The sequence below is a fragment of the Neolamprologus multifasciatus genome, chromosome 12, assembly GCF_963576455.1.
Source record: "Neolamprologus multifasciatus chromosome 12, fNeoMul1.2, whole genome shotgun sequence".
NCBI lineage: Eukaryota > Metazoa > Chordata > Actinopteri > Cichliformes > Cichlidae > Neolamprologus > Neolamprologus multifasciatus.
Genome location: NC_140450.1, coordinates 13,961,263 through 13,979,436, shown reverse-complemented (window position 1 = coordinate 13,979,436; position 18,174 = coordinate 13,961,263). Strand labels below are relative to the sequence as shown.

The 18,174-nt window shown below is 39.3% G+C and overlaps 2 protein-coding genes across 2 annotated transcripts; one reads left to right on the top strand and one right to left on the bottom strand.

Annotated features, from left to right (window-relative positions):
• Positions 1-270: 270 nt before the first annotated feature.
• Positions 271-6,209, bottom strand: htr1aa (5-hydroxytryptamine (serotonin) receptor 1A a). The gene has a single exon (XM_085180505.1). It carries the CDS (start codon positions 5,590-5,592, stop codon positions 4,309-4,311), a length of 1,284 nt encoding a protein of 427 aa, XP_085036631.1. The 5' UTR covers positions 5,593-6,209; the 3' UTR covers positions 271-4,308.
• Positions 6,210-7,354: 1,145 nt separating this feature from the next.
• Positions 7,355-17,999, top strand: rnf180a (ring finger protein 180a). Its single transcript, XM_085180504.1, has 4 exons — positions 7,355-10,286; positions 13,647-13,884; positions 14,809-14,934; positions 15,331-17,999. The coding sequence occupies exons 1-4, from the start codon at positions 9,330-9,332 to the stop codon at positions 15,534-15,536; spliced, it is 1,527 nt and encodes a 508-aa protein (XP_085036630.1). The 5' UTR covers positions 7,355-9,329; the 3' UTR covers positions 15,537-17,999.
• Positions 18,000-18,174: the final 175 nt, after the last annotated feature.

Sequence of the window (18,174 nt, the reverse complement as noted above, 5' to 3'; positions counted from 1 at the left end):
GCTGCTTTACCTCAAAATAGGGCTGTTCGATATGACAATATATATCGGATGATGATATAAAAACATCTATCATTGCATTTTACGCTATCATTTGTTTTGTGGTGTCGCAAAATAAACTGTTTACGAAAATTTATTTTTTCACCGTTTTGATTGTCACTGTAGTGGCTATATTAATTTCTTAAAGTTCTCTCTTTCTCTTATATTTTATATAACCACACTACAGACAGACAAGCGCCTGTTTTTATGCCTTGTGGTTAACAACAGGGACGGTAACAGTATCGCGTGTCCGCTTGTTTATGTTCCACATAAACCTTTCACAATAAAGCTCAAGATCCTGTTGAGACTTTTCAAAATAAACTGAATCACGTGAAAGAGCAGATTATTTACGGATGAGAAGTAAAAAAGAGCCGCCAGGTGCTAAAAAATAAACATTAGACTCAAAAGTTAGAACAGGCAACCCGCAGCACGCCGTGTAATAAATACAAATAAAACGGCAGCTGTTACAACTTATGTCTAAAAATGTATAGTTTCATGCATCAGTTAAAACACTCGACTCCGGGTAAAGGACACGCAGCTGGAAACACTTCACGCAAGTCGAGAAGCCCGAGATTCACAGAATTTACAGAAAATGTTAAATTTTTGTGATTTATATTGTTATCAGACGATAGAATTCTTATATCGGGATATGAGATTTTGGTCATATCGCACAGCCTTACCTCAAAATAAACAACTTAAATATCAGGAAAAAAAGAAGAAAAAAGAGGTAGTAATTAATAATTAACAGCAGGTCTACTTCTTTGTTTACAGTTTATGCACTTTCCAAATTACTGTAGCACCTTCAAAGAACTTATTTAAATAAATATATGTTCAATTTTAATTTTAAGTGCCAGATGTTTGATCTACCTGTCTTGATCTATCTATCTATCTTTCCTTTTTTTTTTTTTTTTCGCTTAACGCTCCATATAAACTCTATAAATGTTGGATATAGCATGTGCTGTTAGAGGACATGGGTCATAGTACTTCTCTGTGTTTAAGAAGAGCTGAAACAACTGATTTTGGCTACTCTCTAACCTACAGTATACTGAAATGCTTCTATAGAACCAGCATCAAACTACAAAATAAAGGCAGAATCAGCTAAATTTCACAGTTTTAGTCTTGAGGGCAGCTAAAGCAGTAAAGGCTAATCCCCCTGTTACTGATAGGCTAGCATTTTAATTTATATAAGCATCCTCCTCTCCTCTCCTGCTGGGTTGAAAGAAAGCTCCTGCATCATCACAGTGCACCCACATGCCTATATTACGTTCAAGATTCCCAGAGTGATTGGGATTAATGCACTTCCACAACCGATCCCTTTGATATTACGGCATAGTTCAAAGAAGGTCATCTACTTCGTAATCCCATACAGCAGGAGCAAAATGTAATGATTCTACTGTAATAGTCTTACACACAGTGTGACTCATAGTTGTGAAATATACTCATTTCTGCTCATTGGCTCACACCACAATCTGTATGTGTTTCTCTGAGCCTGTTATGAGCCTAGAGGTCATAGGTAGAGGATTAATTTTCCCAAAAGCATTTTAAGTGCATTCATGTTACTCTAACCGGCCACAGAGCAAAGTGATCAGATGGAGAAACCCAGGCATGGAGAGACAGAGGGGTTGTATGACATCCTCCTGTCCTATTAGTTTATTGTTTCAGGTGCTCTTTGGAAATGAAATCATCAAAGAAATCCAAGGAACTCTCTTTTCTAATAATATTTTAAATGGCTTTATTCTCATCTTTAACCTAAAACAAACCCCTCCCCTGGGTTTTTGACATACAAGCCTTCATCATCCATCATCATTTATGATGACATAATATCAGTTATCAGAACAATAATCAATGCATCACAGAGACAGGCAAGAGACTGAGAATACATTTCTGTTTCACAATTTTGAATTAATACTTGATCACTTATGTGAAATAAATTTTATTGGCCTGTGTTGTCAGTTCCCTTTTAAAAACCACCAGATTTTACACATACAAGCAAAAGCAGCATTCACCACACTATGAGTGTGTTTTCTCTTACTCATAAACAAGCCTGGTAACTGCTACTTTACAGTGCAGCAGTAGGTGTGCGGTATTTAGTGATATGCGCTTCCTCATATAAAACATTCCTCAAATAAAATGAAAAATAAAGTGCATTTTTTGTTTTGTTTTTATTAATTCTTTGCAAGATATTTATTATATCTAGAAAATATATTTATTAATTGCTTATAATCATTATTTTTTGATAGAGTCTTCATTTATTTGACTACTTCTTTCTTGTACTAGTGCCATAGTAGTACCACTGCAATGTACATTAATTAATGAAGGTCGTGAGATGGAATTGCAAGCCTTAAATTAAATTCAACAATTGGCCCATACATTAGACCTTTAGTACTTTTACGTGTGTAAAAAGGGGTTTACAAAACAATGTACTGTTTCTTTCCATGCATGTGATCCTCAAGTGGGACTGCAGCTGTTTTAATGGATTATATTTCATTCATTAGCTGTTGATACACCAGCATTCTTTGCATTGGTATTAAAACATTAACAAAACATTTTTGAATCACTAACATAGTCTCAAAGAGAGGCAAGTTTGTGAGAAGAATGTAAGAGAAGGTAGAGGAAAGAAAGTTATAATTTTCACTGGAATTATTCAAGATATTTTAAAGTGGAAATCTCAACTTAAAAAGCAATCCTTGGTGAAAAGGCTCCTTGCAGTGATAAAAATTAGATATACTGTAATTTTATCTCACATATGATCACCCAGCAGAGTATCAGCTAACTTGGCATGCCACAGGTGTCACCTGTAAACTGTCATGCTACTATGTTTCACATTCCTATCTGTCCCTAGCCAGCCTGCCTTCATATCTGACCAGCCTTGGGCTTGATGTGTTGCCATGGCAATGCTTCAGATAGCCACCCATCTTGTGAAGGAAGCGGGCCTGATTGGGGCTTCTTCCTGAAAGTTGTTTTCCTCCTTCCTCTTTTAATGCCTGACAGCATTTATCTCTCTATCTACTGTAAGTGGATTTGTGTCTTGGATTTGCTTGATAGATGATAGCAGTTATACAGTGAGGAGGTTTCCTGCAACTCTTCTTATTATGTGGCCTATTTTTCTGAGTAACCCTCTAAACTATGTGCTATTATGAGTGTGCACACATGTGTATGTGTGTGTGTGTGTGTGTACGTGTGTGTGCGTGTGTGTGGACTAAATTTAGCACAGATTTTCTTGAGGTTGATGATGTAACAAGCTGTCTATGTAGTTCTCAATAAGCCTTGATGGAGAACTGCACAACAATCCTATACAAGAGAAACGAGTTAGACTCCCTCTCTTGGTTTTTCTCTGAGTAATTTTACTTTCACTGTCAGTCTGTTGTTTTTTCTGTCTTTCTCTAACACTCAAGGGACAGAAATAGAGAAGAGAGGAGGCCAAAATGAGAAGAGCCACAAGGAGATTGAGAATGCATCGTATCATAAATGCAATACCAGTTCTCATTTTAGAAGAAAAATGCCCATCTTCTTTTGCTTTCAACTCTGAGGTGGATTTGATGGCTAGACACTGGGCTTCATTTGATACCCATTTGTTCTAAGACCTTAAATACACCATGCACTGATAACCTGATCATCACTCATCATCATCAGTGTGTTGGCCTGTCAAAGCAAACTGATAAGTTGCCCACTGTATTGTGTGCTCAAGAACATAGGAAAATCACTCATTCCTTATTATCTATATGAAGATATATGATGAGGCATGTCCTATAAGTGAAAGTGTGATTTTTCATAATGGGCCTCTGCTCTCTTCTTTTCTCGTTTTTGCTTCTAAACAAACATTCACTCATATTTCTTCGTGACAAACTTTGATTGCTTTTATTGTTTCAGTGCTACACAGCTCATGACATGGGACGGAAACCCCGCGTGCCTCATGATAAAATGCATGGAAACAGCACAGGACACGTCTTGCATGGCAATACAACGATGGCTGCCGTCGCATATAAGCTATATACTGTAGCTACAACACTGAATAAACATGGGCTTGTACATTAACAGCGAAAGTTTCTATATTGACTTGTTTCACCGGTGGATTATTTTTACACCATCCTTAAGACACGACTAAAAGGGACTGTCCCTGAATGAAAGTCTGTGTATTGTTGTTGTTGTTGTTTTTTTTTTTTGTCTTTTTGCTGTTTCTATACAGTCACTGAACATCCCCTCTCTCTGATTAACGTATCCGCATTTAAATAAACGTAAACGTTTTTCTTTTCTTTTTCTTTTTTACTCTGGTTATGGTCTGTGGAATTTGCATTTTATAATCTTCTTGAAAGCGTTTTGGAAGTCTTTGTTGAAGTAGGCATATATGATGGGGTTGAGGAGAGAGTTTGAATAGCCCAGCCAGTTTATGACTGCGCCCAGCCACTCGGGCATGTAGCAGCTCTCTGCACAGAAAGGCAGTACCAGTGCAACGATGAAAAAGGGCAGCCAGCAGAAGATGAAAGTTCCCATAATGATGCCGAGTGTTTTCACCGTTTTACGTTCCCTGGCCAGCGCGATCTTTCTCTTCGCCCCCGAGTTCTTTTCATTCATGTTTTCATAGCCGTGCGAGGAGGACTGAGGAGTGTTGGGCAGAGGCAAGTGCGTCTTTGAGTTGCTGATAACTTCTATGATCTCCAATGATTCGCCCTCGTCTCCATGCTTCACCGCGCCATTTACGCACGGAGAGCTGGATTTAGACTCATCCCCGCGCTTCCAGCCTTTGCCGACGGCCTCTCCGTTGGTTTTCTTGTGAAAGATGGCCGGAGACACACTCAAGCACTTTTCTGACACTTTTGCTTTCTCTGCTTTCTTCACTGTCTTTCGAATCCGAAACCGAGCAGCTCTGAATATTCGTCCGTATAGAACTAACATGAGGATAAGAGGGATGTAAAAAGCTCCAAACGTAGAATAGATGGTGTAGCCCGGGTCCTGGCTGATCATGCAGGCGTCGGGGTTTGCCCTGTCTTCGGCGCTTCTCCAGCCTAACATAGGCGGAATAGAAATGGAGAAACCAATTAGCCAAGTGACGCTAATCAAGAACGCAGCTCTCCTTGGTGTCCGTTTATTTACATAGTCAATAGGGTCCGTTATGGCCCAGTACCTGTCCAAAGCAATTGCGCACAGATGCAGGATGGATGATGTACAACACAGTACATCCAGAGAGATGAATAAATCACAGATCTCCTGCCCCAGAGTCCACTTGTTTAAAACCTGATACAGGGCCGCCATTGGCAGGACCAGCACAGAAACCATGAGGTCTGTCACGGCCAGGGATCCGATCAGATAGTTGGCCACATTCTGGAGAGATCTCTCCAGGGCGATGGCTGCCACGACGCACGCATTGCCAAATATGGAGCAGAGGATGAGGGCCCCCAGGAGCATTGAGGTAATAATCTGGTAACTTAGCACCAGATCTGGAAGAGACCCGGACCCCGTGCCATTTTCACCCCCGTTCCAGTCGACAACCACGTCCCCCCCACTGGGGTAAACACTGGTCGCGTTGCTGTCGTTGTTGCTTGTGGTTATAAAATCCATAATGCAACCACACTCAGAGCGAAACTTTTCCCAAAGTAGTGGGGAGTAGTGGAAGAATAAGCAGGAGTCAGTCAGCCCCCTCAGACTGCTGCTGCCGCTGTGCGTTTTACCGGGTCCATCGGAGTTACCGGGCTCGTGCTGTCGCTCTCAGGACGCATGACGCAGACGTGCTTGTGAGTGCGTGTGAGGGGGCTGTGTATGTTGTAGCCCATGAGTGTTGACAGCCGGGTGCGCACACTGGTACTGCGAATCATCTGAGCTTGGTGACGCCGTGAATTCATTTATACCAACAGCTTTAGGTACGTCAGACCGGGAGGAGGTCGTCCTGGAGGTTTGTGCCTTTACTCTTCTTGTTGCTCAGTTTTTCATCACAGACCGCCACCGAGGGTGCAGAGAGCTACTGTCCTTTTTGTATCTCCTTTATTTTACTCTTTGGACTCACTGAAAAAAGTATTTTGTTTATTTATTCATTTTTTAAAGTTTAGTTTTAGCCTTCATCGGAAAGGGTTGGTATCAGCCAGAACTAGTAACCAGGAATTTTTCCTTTCTTTTTTTTAATATAACGAGATATCAGAAAATTAACTATCAAATGAAGCAAATTTGTCGTTGGGCTACCTAAGACGGATACATTTTAAAAAAGAGTATCTATCGTCGGTTCCCATGAAGTTTTTGTGTAAAGCAACTTCGTTTGAAACGGATCTTTAAAAAATATTTTAAAACAGTTCTGAACTAGAACCGAGAAATTCGTACAGCGTGTTTACGAGTGGAGCTTTGCAATTTTGATGTGAAAGGGAGAAAAGTTCAAATGTCCAGAGCGCTGAGAGAAAAATAGTTTCAGGACCAGGAACAGCTCCTCTGCAGTCCTGAAAGGAATGCTGCTGCCCTCTGCTGTACGCGAATGATATTGCACCAAATGGTAGCCGTTGCTCCATCAGCGCATATGAGTTCAGGGTAGGTTGTGTGAGTACATTACAGGAAGGAGGGGGTTCCCTTGAAAACAGCTGTAGCCGTTGCCTTGTGTTCAAGTGTATTCGAGCCAACAAATAATGTCAGCTATGAGTCAGAGTGGAGTCTGAATAAACGCAGTTAGTGAGGAACTTCTCAAAGGGGAGGGATGGAGGCTGTGGGTGAGTGTCTGTTATAAGGTGATTGTATGAAAGATAAGTGAGTCTAAAAAACGTATTAAAAAAAACGTAAAAGTTCTCATTGGAATTCCACACAGAGGCCCTAAGGCCAGGTGATAATAAAACATTTAAAAAGAAAAGATATTTAGATGCAAAATGTCAATTTGGGGAAAGGGCCATGAAGTGAAAATTGCAAAAGCTAGAAATGACCAAAGCTTAAATGGACAACAAAATGTGTACAAACAGAGCACATAATGGGCAATTGATATTTTCTGTATTTGTTGAAATACGTTTTTTCCTACAAACTGATCACCATTTCTATAATAGCTGACAGCTGCAATATCTGGACAGTATTCCAACCTTTTTTCGCTTTCATCAGACTGTGTGCAAAGATCTACTTTTTTTTGCCACAGCATATGGCTCAAGAATCCAGAATTTGGCAGCCCTGGCTTCTGTTGTGGGTGCTACATTGAATTAGTTTATGACCAGCTAGTGGGTTACAGTTGTTCTAAAGTGACATGATTGTAAGATACATTTTTTTTCAAATCACTAAAGCTAATTTGGGATAAGACTCATCCAACACTAGCCTGTGCCTCCAAGTGCCGCCCCCCCCCCCCCCCCCCCCCACCACCACCACCACCACCACCAAGGATAATACTCAACACATTTGCAAAAACTCCAAAGTTCTGTTTTAAAAAAAACCTTGTTATTCATTCTTTTTGTAGGATGGTTTCAGTTTTTAGACACTTAACTTTGATTTTAACTGCGAGAATCTGCTGTGTTGGTTATACTGGAGTTTATAATCAAAGTGGATGTATTCTTTTCCCATCCCTCTGAAGCTCCCGAAATACCAGTGCGATGATTAAATTAGAAAGTCTCATGCTCTTTCTGTATAATACTTCCAGTGTGTGTGGAAATCAGCTGACACGACACAGGTAAATATAGCCTTGTGTTAAATTTGAAGGGGGAGGGTATGCAAGGATGTTTTAAAACATATTGCCACTTTCAACCAAAGAGTGGTGAATCAGAAAGAACAAAAAAGTAAATCAAATTAGAATTTGGGGTTGTCACTGTGCCATAAATGGCACTTGTTCTCTTCCTTTTTCAAGGTACTTGGCAGGTAGGTTGCACAAAGCATCTTTGAGTGCTTGCCGCTGTTCTTTTGTATAACATCTGACTTTTATTTGTCTCTTGATGTAATTCCAGATTGACTGCTTGGCATTGAGGGAGCCACTCCATTTTCTCAGAATGTCAGCGAAACCAAAATCCAAGTAACAGAAGTACTTATTAAAATGACAATTTTATCAAAGACAGACACCTTTAAAGGGATACAAATCACCCTTTCTTGTCATTTGTCTTTGAAACAATTAGACATGACAGTCACTGGAAAAATGATAAAAGCATGTAATAAAAGCTAAGTGCTGAAAAAAAATGAGGATAAATTTAGTGCTTTCATTTAACTGCTCTATAAGTGATGGATAAAAGATCAGATTGCCAGGAAAGGATAAATACATTAAAGAGACCAGACACTAGACTGACGCAACAAACTGACAAAACAACTTGGCAAAAGATGAGAGGAAATGTCAAGAATACAATGAGAATGAAGGAATAGAAAACAGGTGAGGGAGGTGTGAAGAGCCACCTTCACAATGGGAAAGGGTGGAAAGGATGATTAATTTGATAAATACTAATATATAACTTCATATAATAACCTTTTTAATAGAACCTCAGTTATAAAGCAGGATCCTTAAATTCTAGTAACCAAGAACTGATAAATTGTTGGGATTTTGTTTGATTGTTGGAGTTTCCTCTGTATTATTGTCACATCTTTACCCTACAATATAAAGCACCTTCAGGCAACTGTTGTTGTGATTTTTGCCTATATAAATAAAAATGCATTTAATTGAATGTTTTTCATGCACATCTTTTTTTAATTCAGGAAAACTAAATTCTGTTAACAGCAGTAAATAATCTCTTATTCTCTTCTTTGCTTTTTAAAAAAAATAAAGGAACAAAGCAACATTTTATTTGCTAGACCACTGAAATGCTTTAACAAGGAAGCAGCAGCAACACACACACACACACACACACACACACACACACACACACACACACACACACACACACACACACACACACACACACACACACACACACACACACACACTGTGCTGTGCTTATCAACCAGTGAGTGAAAAAAGCTGACACCACGGTTGTAGGCATGAGGGGAAAAAAGGTGGCTCTGGCTATTTCACTTGATTTTTGTGAGTCTGCTGGTTCCATAGTGGTGTGCTCAGGTGCTCATAGGTCATGAAGGACAATAGCAAGGCCGTTAACAGTGCACCTATTGCAGTGGGGCTCACTATGGGGACTTTGTCTTTGTTAACAGAGTGGAATGCCCCAGTGGGCTAACAGGGACAGGATAGAGAGCACCACTGCTCACCACCTCTGCACTCGAACACTCCCTGTAGCTCTTAAAAAGAGCTTCAATCTATACATCCAGAAGAAGTGGGAAAGAAGAGCAGGAAAAGGATGACAGGGGAAAAACCAGGCTAACTGTGTGAAATTGCTTCAGATGTCTTCCACTGGTGGGCGAGGTGCTTTGAATGAGCCATGATGAGCTCCCATGTGGGAGCTTCTAGTGTAAATGTCTTGAACAGAGTCGGATGTAGCGAAGCTGAGGATGCTGGTGAGGAAACCAGTACTAATGAGACTCACACACCAAAGGTGGAGAGATCTAGGCAAAGGAGTGTAAATCCAGCAGGCGAGGGAAGGTCAAGCAATGTGCTGGTGAGACCTGCGCTGTCAGGTGGAAAAGCACGCAAAAAGACCTGCAGTGAGGACAACAAAGGAAGCTGGAGAGAGCAAAACCAAGACAGGGGTGAGGAGACAATAACTGCTGGAGATTTGGAAGGAAGAGAAAGAGGGAAAAGCATGGAAAGAAGAATGGCGGAAAGAGATGAAACACATGGAGATGAAGCACAGTATAGACAGAGAAGAGAAAGCACTGGAAGTTTGTCAAGTAATAATTCTGATCATCAGTTAAACAACATTTTGGAACTTGGAGAAGGATCGAGCAACTTGCAGAGAGGACACACCTGCTCTCGACTCCAGAGCACTGGCTGCAACTGGACCTTCACTTCCAGTTCAAACGCACTGTCCCGTCGGCCTGCTACTCATACCAGGTCCATACCCCGGTCACCCCAGAGACCTTTATCCAGACCAGCTGCAGGAGACTTGCACCTCTACTCACTAAGTTCATTCAGGGAGCCAGATCCATTCTGGGTGGAGGTGAGACCAGGATCAGCAACTGGACGATCTTTGACCTTCTATGAGCTAAGAGGGGAAGGCGAGGATGAGGGTGATGAAGAGAACGTGGAAGATGGTGATGAAGGAGGCAGCGGGGTGGTAAGGGTGATGAGTCAAAGCGTGACCTCAGCAGTGGCACAACCTTGTGTTCCTTGTGAGAGGAGGATGAGTAAAAGGGAGAGGAACAGGATTAAGAGTCTGAGGAGGAGACAGCGAAGAAGGGAGAAATGGAGACAAAATCAACAGCAAGAGAGCAGACAGGTGACTGGCACTGCACACTGACATCACAGAGGTTTAAGTATCACCACAAGATGAGTCACAGAGGCGGTTATTAGATCACTAAATGATTTAGTAATTGCTAGATCCAGTAATTAATACTCAGGATAATTTATTTTTTTAATATGTAGTCTTTATGGACTTTAAGGATTAAAGACACACCAAATAACAAATGTTTTTAACTGATGTTTAACTGATTTAACAAATGTTTTTCAGTTTTTAACTGAGTAAGTCCTGAGATTTATACTCAGTAAGTCCTGAGATTTATACTCAGTAAGTCCTGAGATTTATACTCAGGACTTACTCTTACTAAAGAAGTATTTATAGCACAACATGGCAGGTATATGTAGTAAATAAATAAAGAAACAGAGGCTGCATGCACATAATCATGTGGTACAAAACAACGGGCACAAACATTAGGCCTGTTTCTTTTTTGTTGTTGTTGGGTTTTGTTTTGGTTTTTTGCACTGCATCTATTTTTCACTGTTTTTACTCATGGTACTTTATATTACAGCATACACGTGTGTGTGTGTCTGTTTGTTTCATCTAGACTCTGGCTCTCGAAAGCTATATCAGCAACCAGCTCATTTCAATAGCCATTGTGTGCGCGGTTTAAAGTGGGGTTACATCTGAATTAGTTGCATGATGAGGCTTGGGCAGAGAGCCCTTCAAAACCGACCAGACAAAAGAGCAGATTCCATTTTGATTGGCTGCTGCAGAGCTGCAGTCACGTTGGCAGACTGAAATTACTCTGACTGCTCTGTTACCGAAAGTCAAATTAGTTTCTTCGACACTTTCGTATGATCGATTTCCTAATCCTTTGTCCTCCTACAGATTGTGCTGTTTTTAGTTAAGATATCTATCTGTTATTCATTGGACTTGGTGTGTAAATAAACTGGGTCATGCGACAGGACCTTAGCACACCAGCAAATCTACTAGCATGGCTGAAAAAGAAAGGAAGAAAGTCCAGACCTACTCCCAAATAAAATGCTGTCGTGGGACCTGTGCATGAACAAATGCCTGCAAATCTGAGTGAACTGTAGCAACGCTGTAAAAAAGAATGGCTCAGATTTCCCCCACAATGATGTGAGAGACTGATAAAATCATACAGAAAGCCATTATTTAAACTTACTGCTGCTAAGAATAGTTCTGCAAACTACTGAATGATAGGGTATGCTTGGTTTTTCATACGCTGTGTCTCCATTGCTGTATAGGCTTGATAAATAGATAACGACACTGTAGCATATAATGTGTTGTCGTTCATCTGAAGCTGATAGACTCTAGCAAAAGCCTAATGATTTATTTTTTTTATTATGTCCTAATAATAAAAAAATAAATAAATAACGGATTTTCAAATAGGTTTGAAGGCGGGTGCATTTTGGTGTACACCGGATGAAACCAGCTAGCTTCTTCCTTCTGCTTCCATTTATCCTAAGCTAAGCCAATCATCACCTTGCTCCTCCTCCACACCTAGCACACCCTTATATATTGATGTTCTCAGCTAACTTTCAGAAAAAAGGCATTTTTCCTTAGACTGATAAAGACATTGAAAACCCAACATATATTCAATATGTTTTTAAACAAATACTTTTGTTACCCAGTACCCATTTCTTGCTCATTTATCATGTTGAATCTTTATTTACAATCATTTATCAGCTCTGTGAAAATTGAATTTCAGAAATTTTGCACTTATTCTCGATTGGGAGAATATAAAAACCTAGAACACACGCTGCTATTGGGCACACTGGTCAGATACCCTGGTTTTGATTTTGGATTTTCACAATGTGTTTTAACAATATTTTGTACAATACAGAATGTTTTACATTTTTTTAATCCCCTTTTTAAACTGTCTTAACTTACTGCATTCATGTGGCTGCTTTCTTGGTTTGTGCTGGCTTGTTTGAATTTGTTTCTGAGAAAAGTGTCGTAGGACAAAGCTAGAGGAGATGCTGTTGTATAAAAACAAACCACAGGATGTGATTTCATCCTGAGTAATGCAGAGACATTTAGTGTTGGCTTGTTTCCAGCTGCTGGAAAAAAGCTAAAATGTGGTTTTAGCTGCTGTTCTGCAGAAACACATTTTGTGAAGGAAATGCAAATTGTTTGTGGTGCAGCAGCGCTATCAAATAGAGCTTCGCTCGGTAATAGGTTTATCTATAAATTAGCAGTTTTTTTTAGTCTAAACTTTGGCTCTGTATGTCATAGAGCACGCTCTTATTCATTTATATACCAGTATATGATTGTAACCTAGACAAAACTGGCATGTCACCATACATGTTGCCAGGAGAGCCTCAGCATCTATGCTTACTTAGACACCCTGTGCTCTGTGTTCTCTCCTCTCTTTAATGACACACCTTGGGAGGATGGGCTGATGTGACTGGGAAGTCCCTGGAGCTCCCCTAGGGTGAGAAAATAGTAATTACTTTGGAAACACCCCCAGGATTCTTTTTAAACAGTGAAGCTTCAATTCTCAGGGGTCTGCCAACACAACACGTGTTTGAGGAGGCGGTGGGTGACTTGGAGAGGCCTAGCTACTATTTTAAAAAAAGAGCTTTTGTTACATCATGGAGTTATAGCTGGAATTTGGAACCATAAAAAGTTAGTGATGAGGGTAAATTAACTTTTGAGGAGAAGAGAAGAAGTAAGGAAAGAGTGTAGCAGATGCTCTGCATGATGAAAGAGAATACTAACTAGATCCAAGACCCACCTTCTGTTTTTATCCAATAGAGGTTAAGAGGGCTCATAGTAGGGCTTAACTGACAAACTGCAACAGATATAAAGTGACACATTCTAAGATGCACCTCTATTGGTTTTCCATGAAGTAATAGGAGTTTGAACTAATGCCTATAATGGGTCAGACTGCTCTCTCTAACAAACAATGTTTATGCTTTACAGTAAGATGTGTGAAAATGTAGGTAGGCAGACATTTCACTTGACTGAACTCACACCTGACACCCTCATGTCCTCACACATATTATTATGCTGTTTGGATGGGTGTCAAAGAGGGTTACATTCGTCAAAAGAGAAAAGAAATTCAAATAGAAGAGAACTGTGAAAGAGGACATTTTCACTTATATTTAGTGCTAACTGGTAGCATCTTGTAGTGATAATTTATACTTAACATCTCATACGTGAAGGGTCAAATCTCTGGATTGCTAGGCAAGATACTAATATCTTGAGAGAGGTTAGTCCATCTAGCCAAAACTGTGCAAAAATGGGTTTTATCATTATAATATTGGAGCTTTAAATATGCACGGATGCAAACATAAGCAGGTTTGTGGTCACACAAGAAAAGGTATTTTTAACAATTAAAATGTTCTTTTCTACTTCTGTTTTTTTTTCCAGAGTTCAACAGGAAACCCATCCAGCAGCAGCAGTGAGGACGATGAGGCACTGACTACCGGGGACAGAGAGGGCTACATCTGCGCTGTCTGCTTGGATGTGTACTTCAGTCCTTACATGTGCCATCCATGCAATCACATCTTCTGTGAGCCCTGTCTTAGGACCCTGGCTAAGAACAGCCCCACTAATACCCCCTGCCCCCTGTGCAGAACAATCATCACACATGTTTTCTTCCAAAAAGGTGAGATGATGAGCAAGGACCACTTACTGCATAATGACTTAATCAAACTTCCTCAGCACTAAAGACTGAATAAAGCGAGAAAGGTTAAAAAAAACAAAACAAACAACTTCATGTAAAAATCTGACATTAAAGACAAACGATTTCAGCTACATTTTTATTCCTATGATGGCTGCTACACAACATCTAAGCTGCAGATTGTTCAGAGGGCCCAGCTGCAGATGTCCCACAGGGAGCAGAGTAGACCTAAGTTCAGCTTTGACCAGATGAGTCACTTAGACTGAGAAGACAAAATCAAACACAGTCTGAGTACTTTGATTTGGTGCTTTCTAATGGAAATATGAAGTAGTATTCCCCATTGGTGGAAATGAACTGTAATAATAGGAGCAGATGTTTTAGGGTTTCTTTAAACCAGTAAAAAGTGGAACCCTAAAGCTGTAGGGAAACCTTTTCACCACAATGTTAAGCAGTATAATAGTAGTTATTACTGTAATAATACATGTATGGTGTATATTTCTGTGGTGTGTGCTAACAAATGTATTTTGTCACCTTGGGATAATTTATTAGATACAATTTTGGTTTGATTTTGGTCAAATTTATGAATCACTGAAAAACTTTCATTATTCATCCCAGCCTATTTCTAGATGTATATAGTAGCATGGATTAGATGGTGAGGAGGACTGTAGAAACACTGAGGGCTCTTGTTAATGATTAGATGACAAGATTAGACTGTCGTGTTGATTACCAGAGCCAAGGTCACAGAACAAGGAGATAATCAGAGAAGCAAGTGACGCCACATGTGCTGTTACTGAATGTGTTGAGTAAATCAAACATATCTAGCCAAGCTATGAATAAGTGATTAAAATGGTCGGGTTTTTTTTTCATTGCATTAACTTTGTGTCTTTTTTAAAATATGTATTTATATAGAGCTAAACCAAACAGCAAGAACATTCTTTCCAAAGGAATACCTTTCCCGGAAACAGAACTTTCAGAAAGCAAGCTGTGCAAAGTGGCCTCTCCCAAGCTGCAGAAAACTCTTCCGCATCTTTGGAGGCAAGTTTTTAATTCCCTCTAAAGTGGGGTCATATTTAAGCAACGTCATCTGCAACAACAGCAAAAGTATATAAAGATAAAGCATAGCTAGTATTTTATGAAGCTGCACTTAAAGAGCGCTGTTGTTTGTGACTTTTGACAATATGACGCGTGTATGCTGTGCTACCTATTTATCGTAATTGTACCTCAAGGCCTCACAGAAGACTAAAAATAATCCTGTGCATTTCATTCATTTGCAATTGAAGAATTTGTAAATGTCTTCAATAGCAGCTCTACTTGTATTAAAATCTGTTGTCTAACATTTATCAAAACACTGAGGTTATGTGTGTTAATTACCCCAGAGGAAATTGTTGCTTTTTTAACTACACAAAATGACTTCTTTCTCATTTGAACCAGGCTTCCAGAGGCAGTCGAGTCCTATTGCTAGACGGCAGTTCCCTCACGGAGAAGGCTACCCTCTGGACACCATGGATTTCGAGGATGACACTCGTGGCTGGCGATTTGACATGGACATGGTCATCATCTACATCTACTCAGTGAACTGGGTTATTGGGTTCTTCATATTCTGCTTTCTTTGCTATTTGTTCTTCCCCTCTTTTTGATGCCCTGGCAGCAATTTTGGGGATAGCAATTTTAACATAGAAATAAGGTAAGGCTGAAGATAAATTTTGAAGGGGGGGGGGTAAAGGGGAGTGAGGACAAAACATAAACATGATGCAGCGAGCATGCAAGTACATATGCAAATTTTAAAAAAGGGGGGTCAACTTAAGCTGTAAGGTTTAATGAAAACGCAGTGAGTGAATTTCAAGCAGGTGAGGAGGTGTAGTAGAGGAAAACCATCAGTGTGCTAGCTTCACATCTCTAATAAATCACTGAAATAAGGAAAATCCAGTGTTCTCAGTTTTGTGTCTCAACATAATGAAGAGCATGTTAATATAACATGTTAAGCTGCAGTGTTTCAACATGATCCCATTACACTTTTCAATGCCTAAACTTTTGTTTATCAGCACAGCCACTTGAACTGTACCCAGTGTGATTACTTTTCTAATGTCCAAGGACATATTAATTTCAGTGTGAAATTTTTAATTACCAACTTCCATCCACTGCAGACACTTCATTTTTAAGATGTGTTGCTGTTGATTAAACATATTGTAATGCAGCAAACACTCCATGCAAAATAAGTTTAAATTGCATCCTTGTTGCATTCCTGTAAGTGGAATTAACCAAAATAATGAGCAGATCTTAGTTAAAAGAAAACAGACTGATGAGGGTCTAATAAGACTGTAGAGGTTGGATATCGCAATAGCAAAAACTAAACGAAACGTTAGAAAAACACACAAAAAAAATGTGCTTTAAGGTATGGGAACATTCATTTGTGGTTTCATGAATGCTTTCCCCAACATATTACTAATGCTAATAATGCTTATACCTGATGGAGGCACCATGATGGTGGTGAAGTGCTCAGTACTGCTGGTTCTGGTTTTAAATGGTCTGGTCAGTTGAGGACTTTCCGTGTTTAGTTTGCATGTTCTTCCTGTTTCCCTTCATGCTCCCTCCCTTCTCTCTGGTTTTCCTTCCACAGATTTGGATGTTAGGTTACTGGTGAGTCTATATTGGCTATATGCATGTTTAGTTTAACTTATTACAATTTATATGAAATAACATTTAAACTTCCATACAGGTTTGTTGATGCAACCAATTTTTATTTAAGGCATTTTAGGTCATTTCTTTTTTTGCCAAAGAATTCACACATCTCACACATCTTACACATTTCAAACTTTTAGGTTGGAATATAAAAAACTCCTTTATTTGAACTTTTCCCACAAGTTTCCATTATTTCTATAGCAGCTTCATATAAAGTATGCACCAGGCTTTTAATCTCCATGTGGGTGCATTGCTCACAGCTCTAAAACTAGACATTAGTCAGTGCCGCTTAGCTTGCTGTAAATGATGGCTTATGAAAATCTGTGTTTATTACATACTTCTGGTCCACTTTCCCCATACATTTCAATTTTAAATTATTTAGATCAGCTTACATTGCATAAGGCTCAGAGACAAGTGTTTTTAGCTGGTTTCAGAGCTGCTAAGAAGTTGATTGCCAAAAGGGGGAAACTTCAAATGCTCATTTGGCAGCAATGGCTGCTCACTTTCATGGATGTGCTTATCTTAAACTCTCCATGGCCTAAATCTGTGGAGCTAAAGAAGGTGTAGTTAAACTTTGGGTCCAAGCTGTGGAGAATCTTAAATCTTTACTGAACTGATTGCTTCATTGGTCTCTGCTCTCTAGCCGTTCATCTCCCATTTTTTGGACAAGTTTTTTGTTTTGTTTTTTTGTTTGTTTGTTTTTTTTTTTTTTTACATTTTTTGTGTGTGGCTGTTATGGTTCTCTTTGGTTGTTTGTTTTTTGCTGAACTTTTACTGTAGTTGTTCATACTACTGATATGTTTAGGGTTTTTGTTTGTCCGAAAACATTGATCACAAAAGCTTACTTTAAACTAATTGTCACTATACAGTTGTAAACTAAATATCACAAACTAATTCTCTGCCTTGCCTTTTTTATGCCACTAATATATGTGATTGCGTCTTCAACTCCACACGCAAGTCTTCCTTTGTGTTCATGGTAATGCATGTCAGGAAGAGCACTCCATACACATTCACTGATTTATTCACAATATCTGCTGCAAAGTTTTCTATTTGTGGTTGTGAAAAGCAAGGAGAGAAAAGCACTCATCAACAGCCGGTAATTGATTCTGGCACTCTTATAGTAAAGCGGTGTCCATGCTGAAATAACGTATTTCCTGGATGATCTTTTGTGGTGTAATCAGACACACACACACAAAAACTTTATTGACCAGTTACACATCTATATACTCATAATATATAGTAAAAAAAAAAATAGTTTGTTTTTGTGCATTTTTAACTTTAATGTATATCTCAACCCCAACTGTGTTTAGGGTCTGGTGATAAAACTGCATTTTTATTAGTCGAAACGAAGCTAAATCTTGAACTATCCAAAATGTAAAATAAACGATATACTATCTACAAGCTTAAAGTGCACTTTTTTCCAATTAAGTAATGGTAATATAGCTATAGCCCACCCTTTTCATTCTTTATGTTAATTATATTCTTGTAAAGGTAGACGGACACACGCGCAACAACAGAAACTTAAGCACTTGTTAAGTTAACCTGCATGTGAGTATAAATGCAGTAATAATTTGTGATATTCAAAACTAAAGAGAA

Coding starts and splice junctions, on each gene's coding strand:
- htr1aa (XM_085180505.1), bottom strand. CDS start 5,592: ATGGATTTTATAACCACAAGCAACAACGACAGCAACGCGACCAGTGTT.
- rnf180a (XM_085180504.1), top strand. CDS start 9,330: ATGATGAGCTCCCATGTGGGAGCTTCTAGTGTAAATGTCTTGAACAGA. Junction 10,287..13,646: donor AACAGCAAGAGAGCAGACAG/GTGACTGGCACT, acceptor TTTTTTTTCCAG/AGTTCAACAGGAAACCCATC. Junction 13,885..14,808: donor ACATGTTTTCTTCCAAAAAG/GTGAGATGATGA, acceptor GTATTTATATAG/AGCTAAACCAAACAGCAAGA.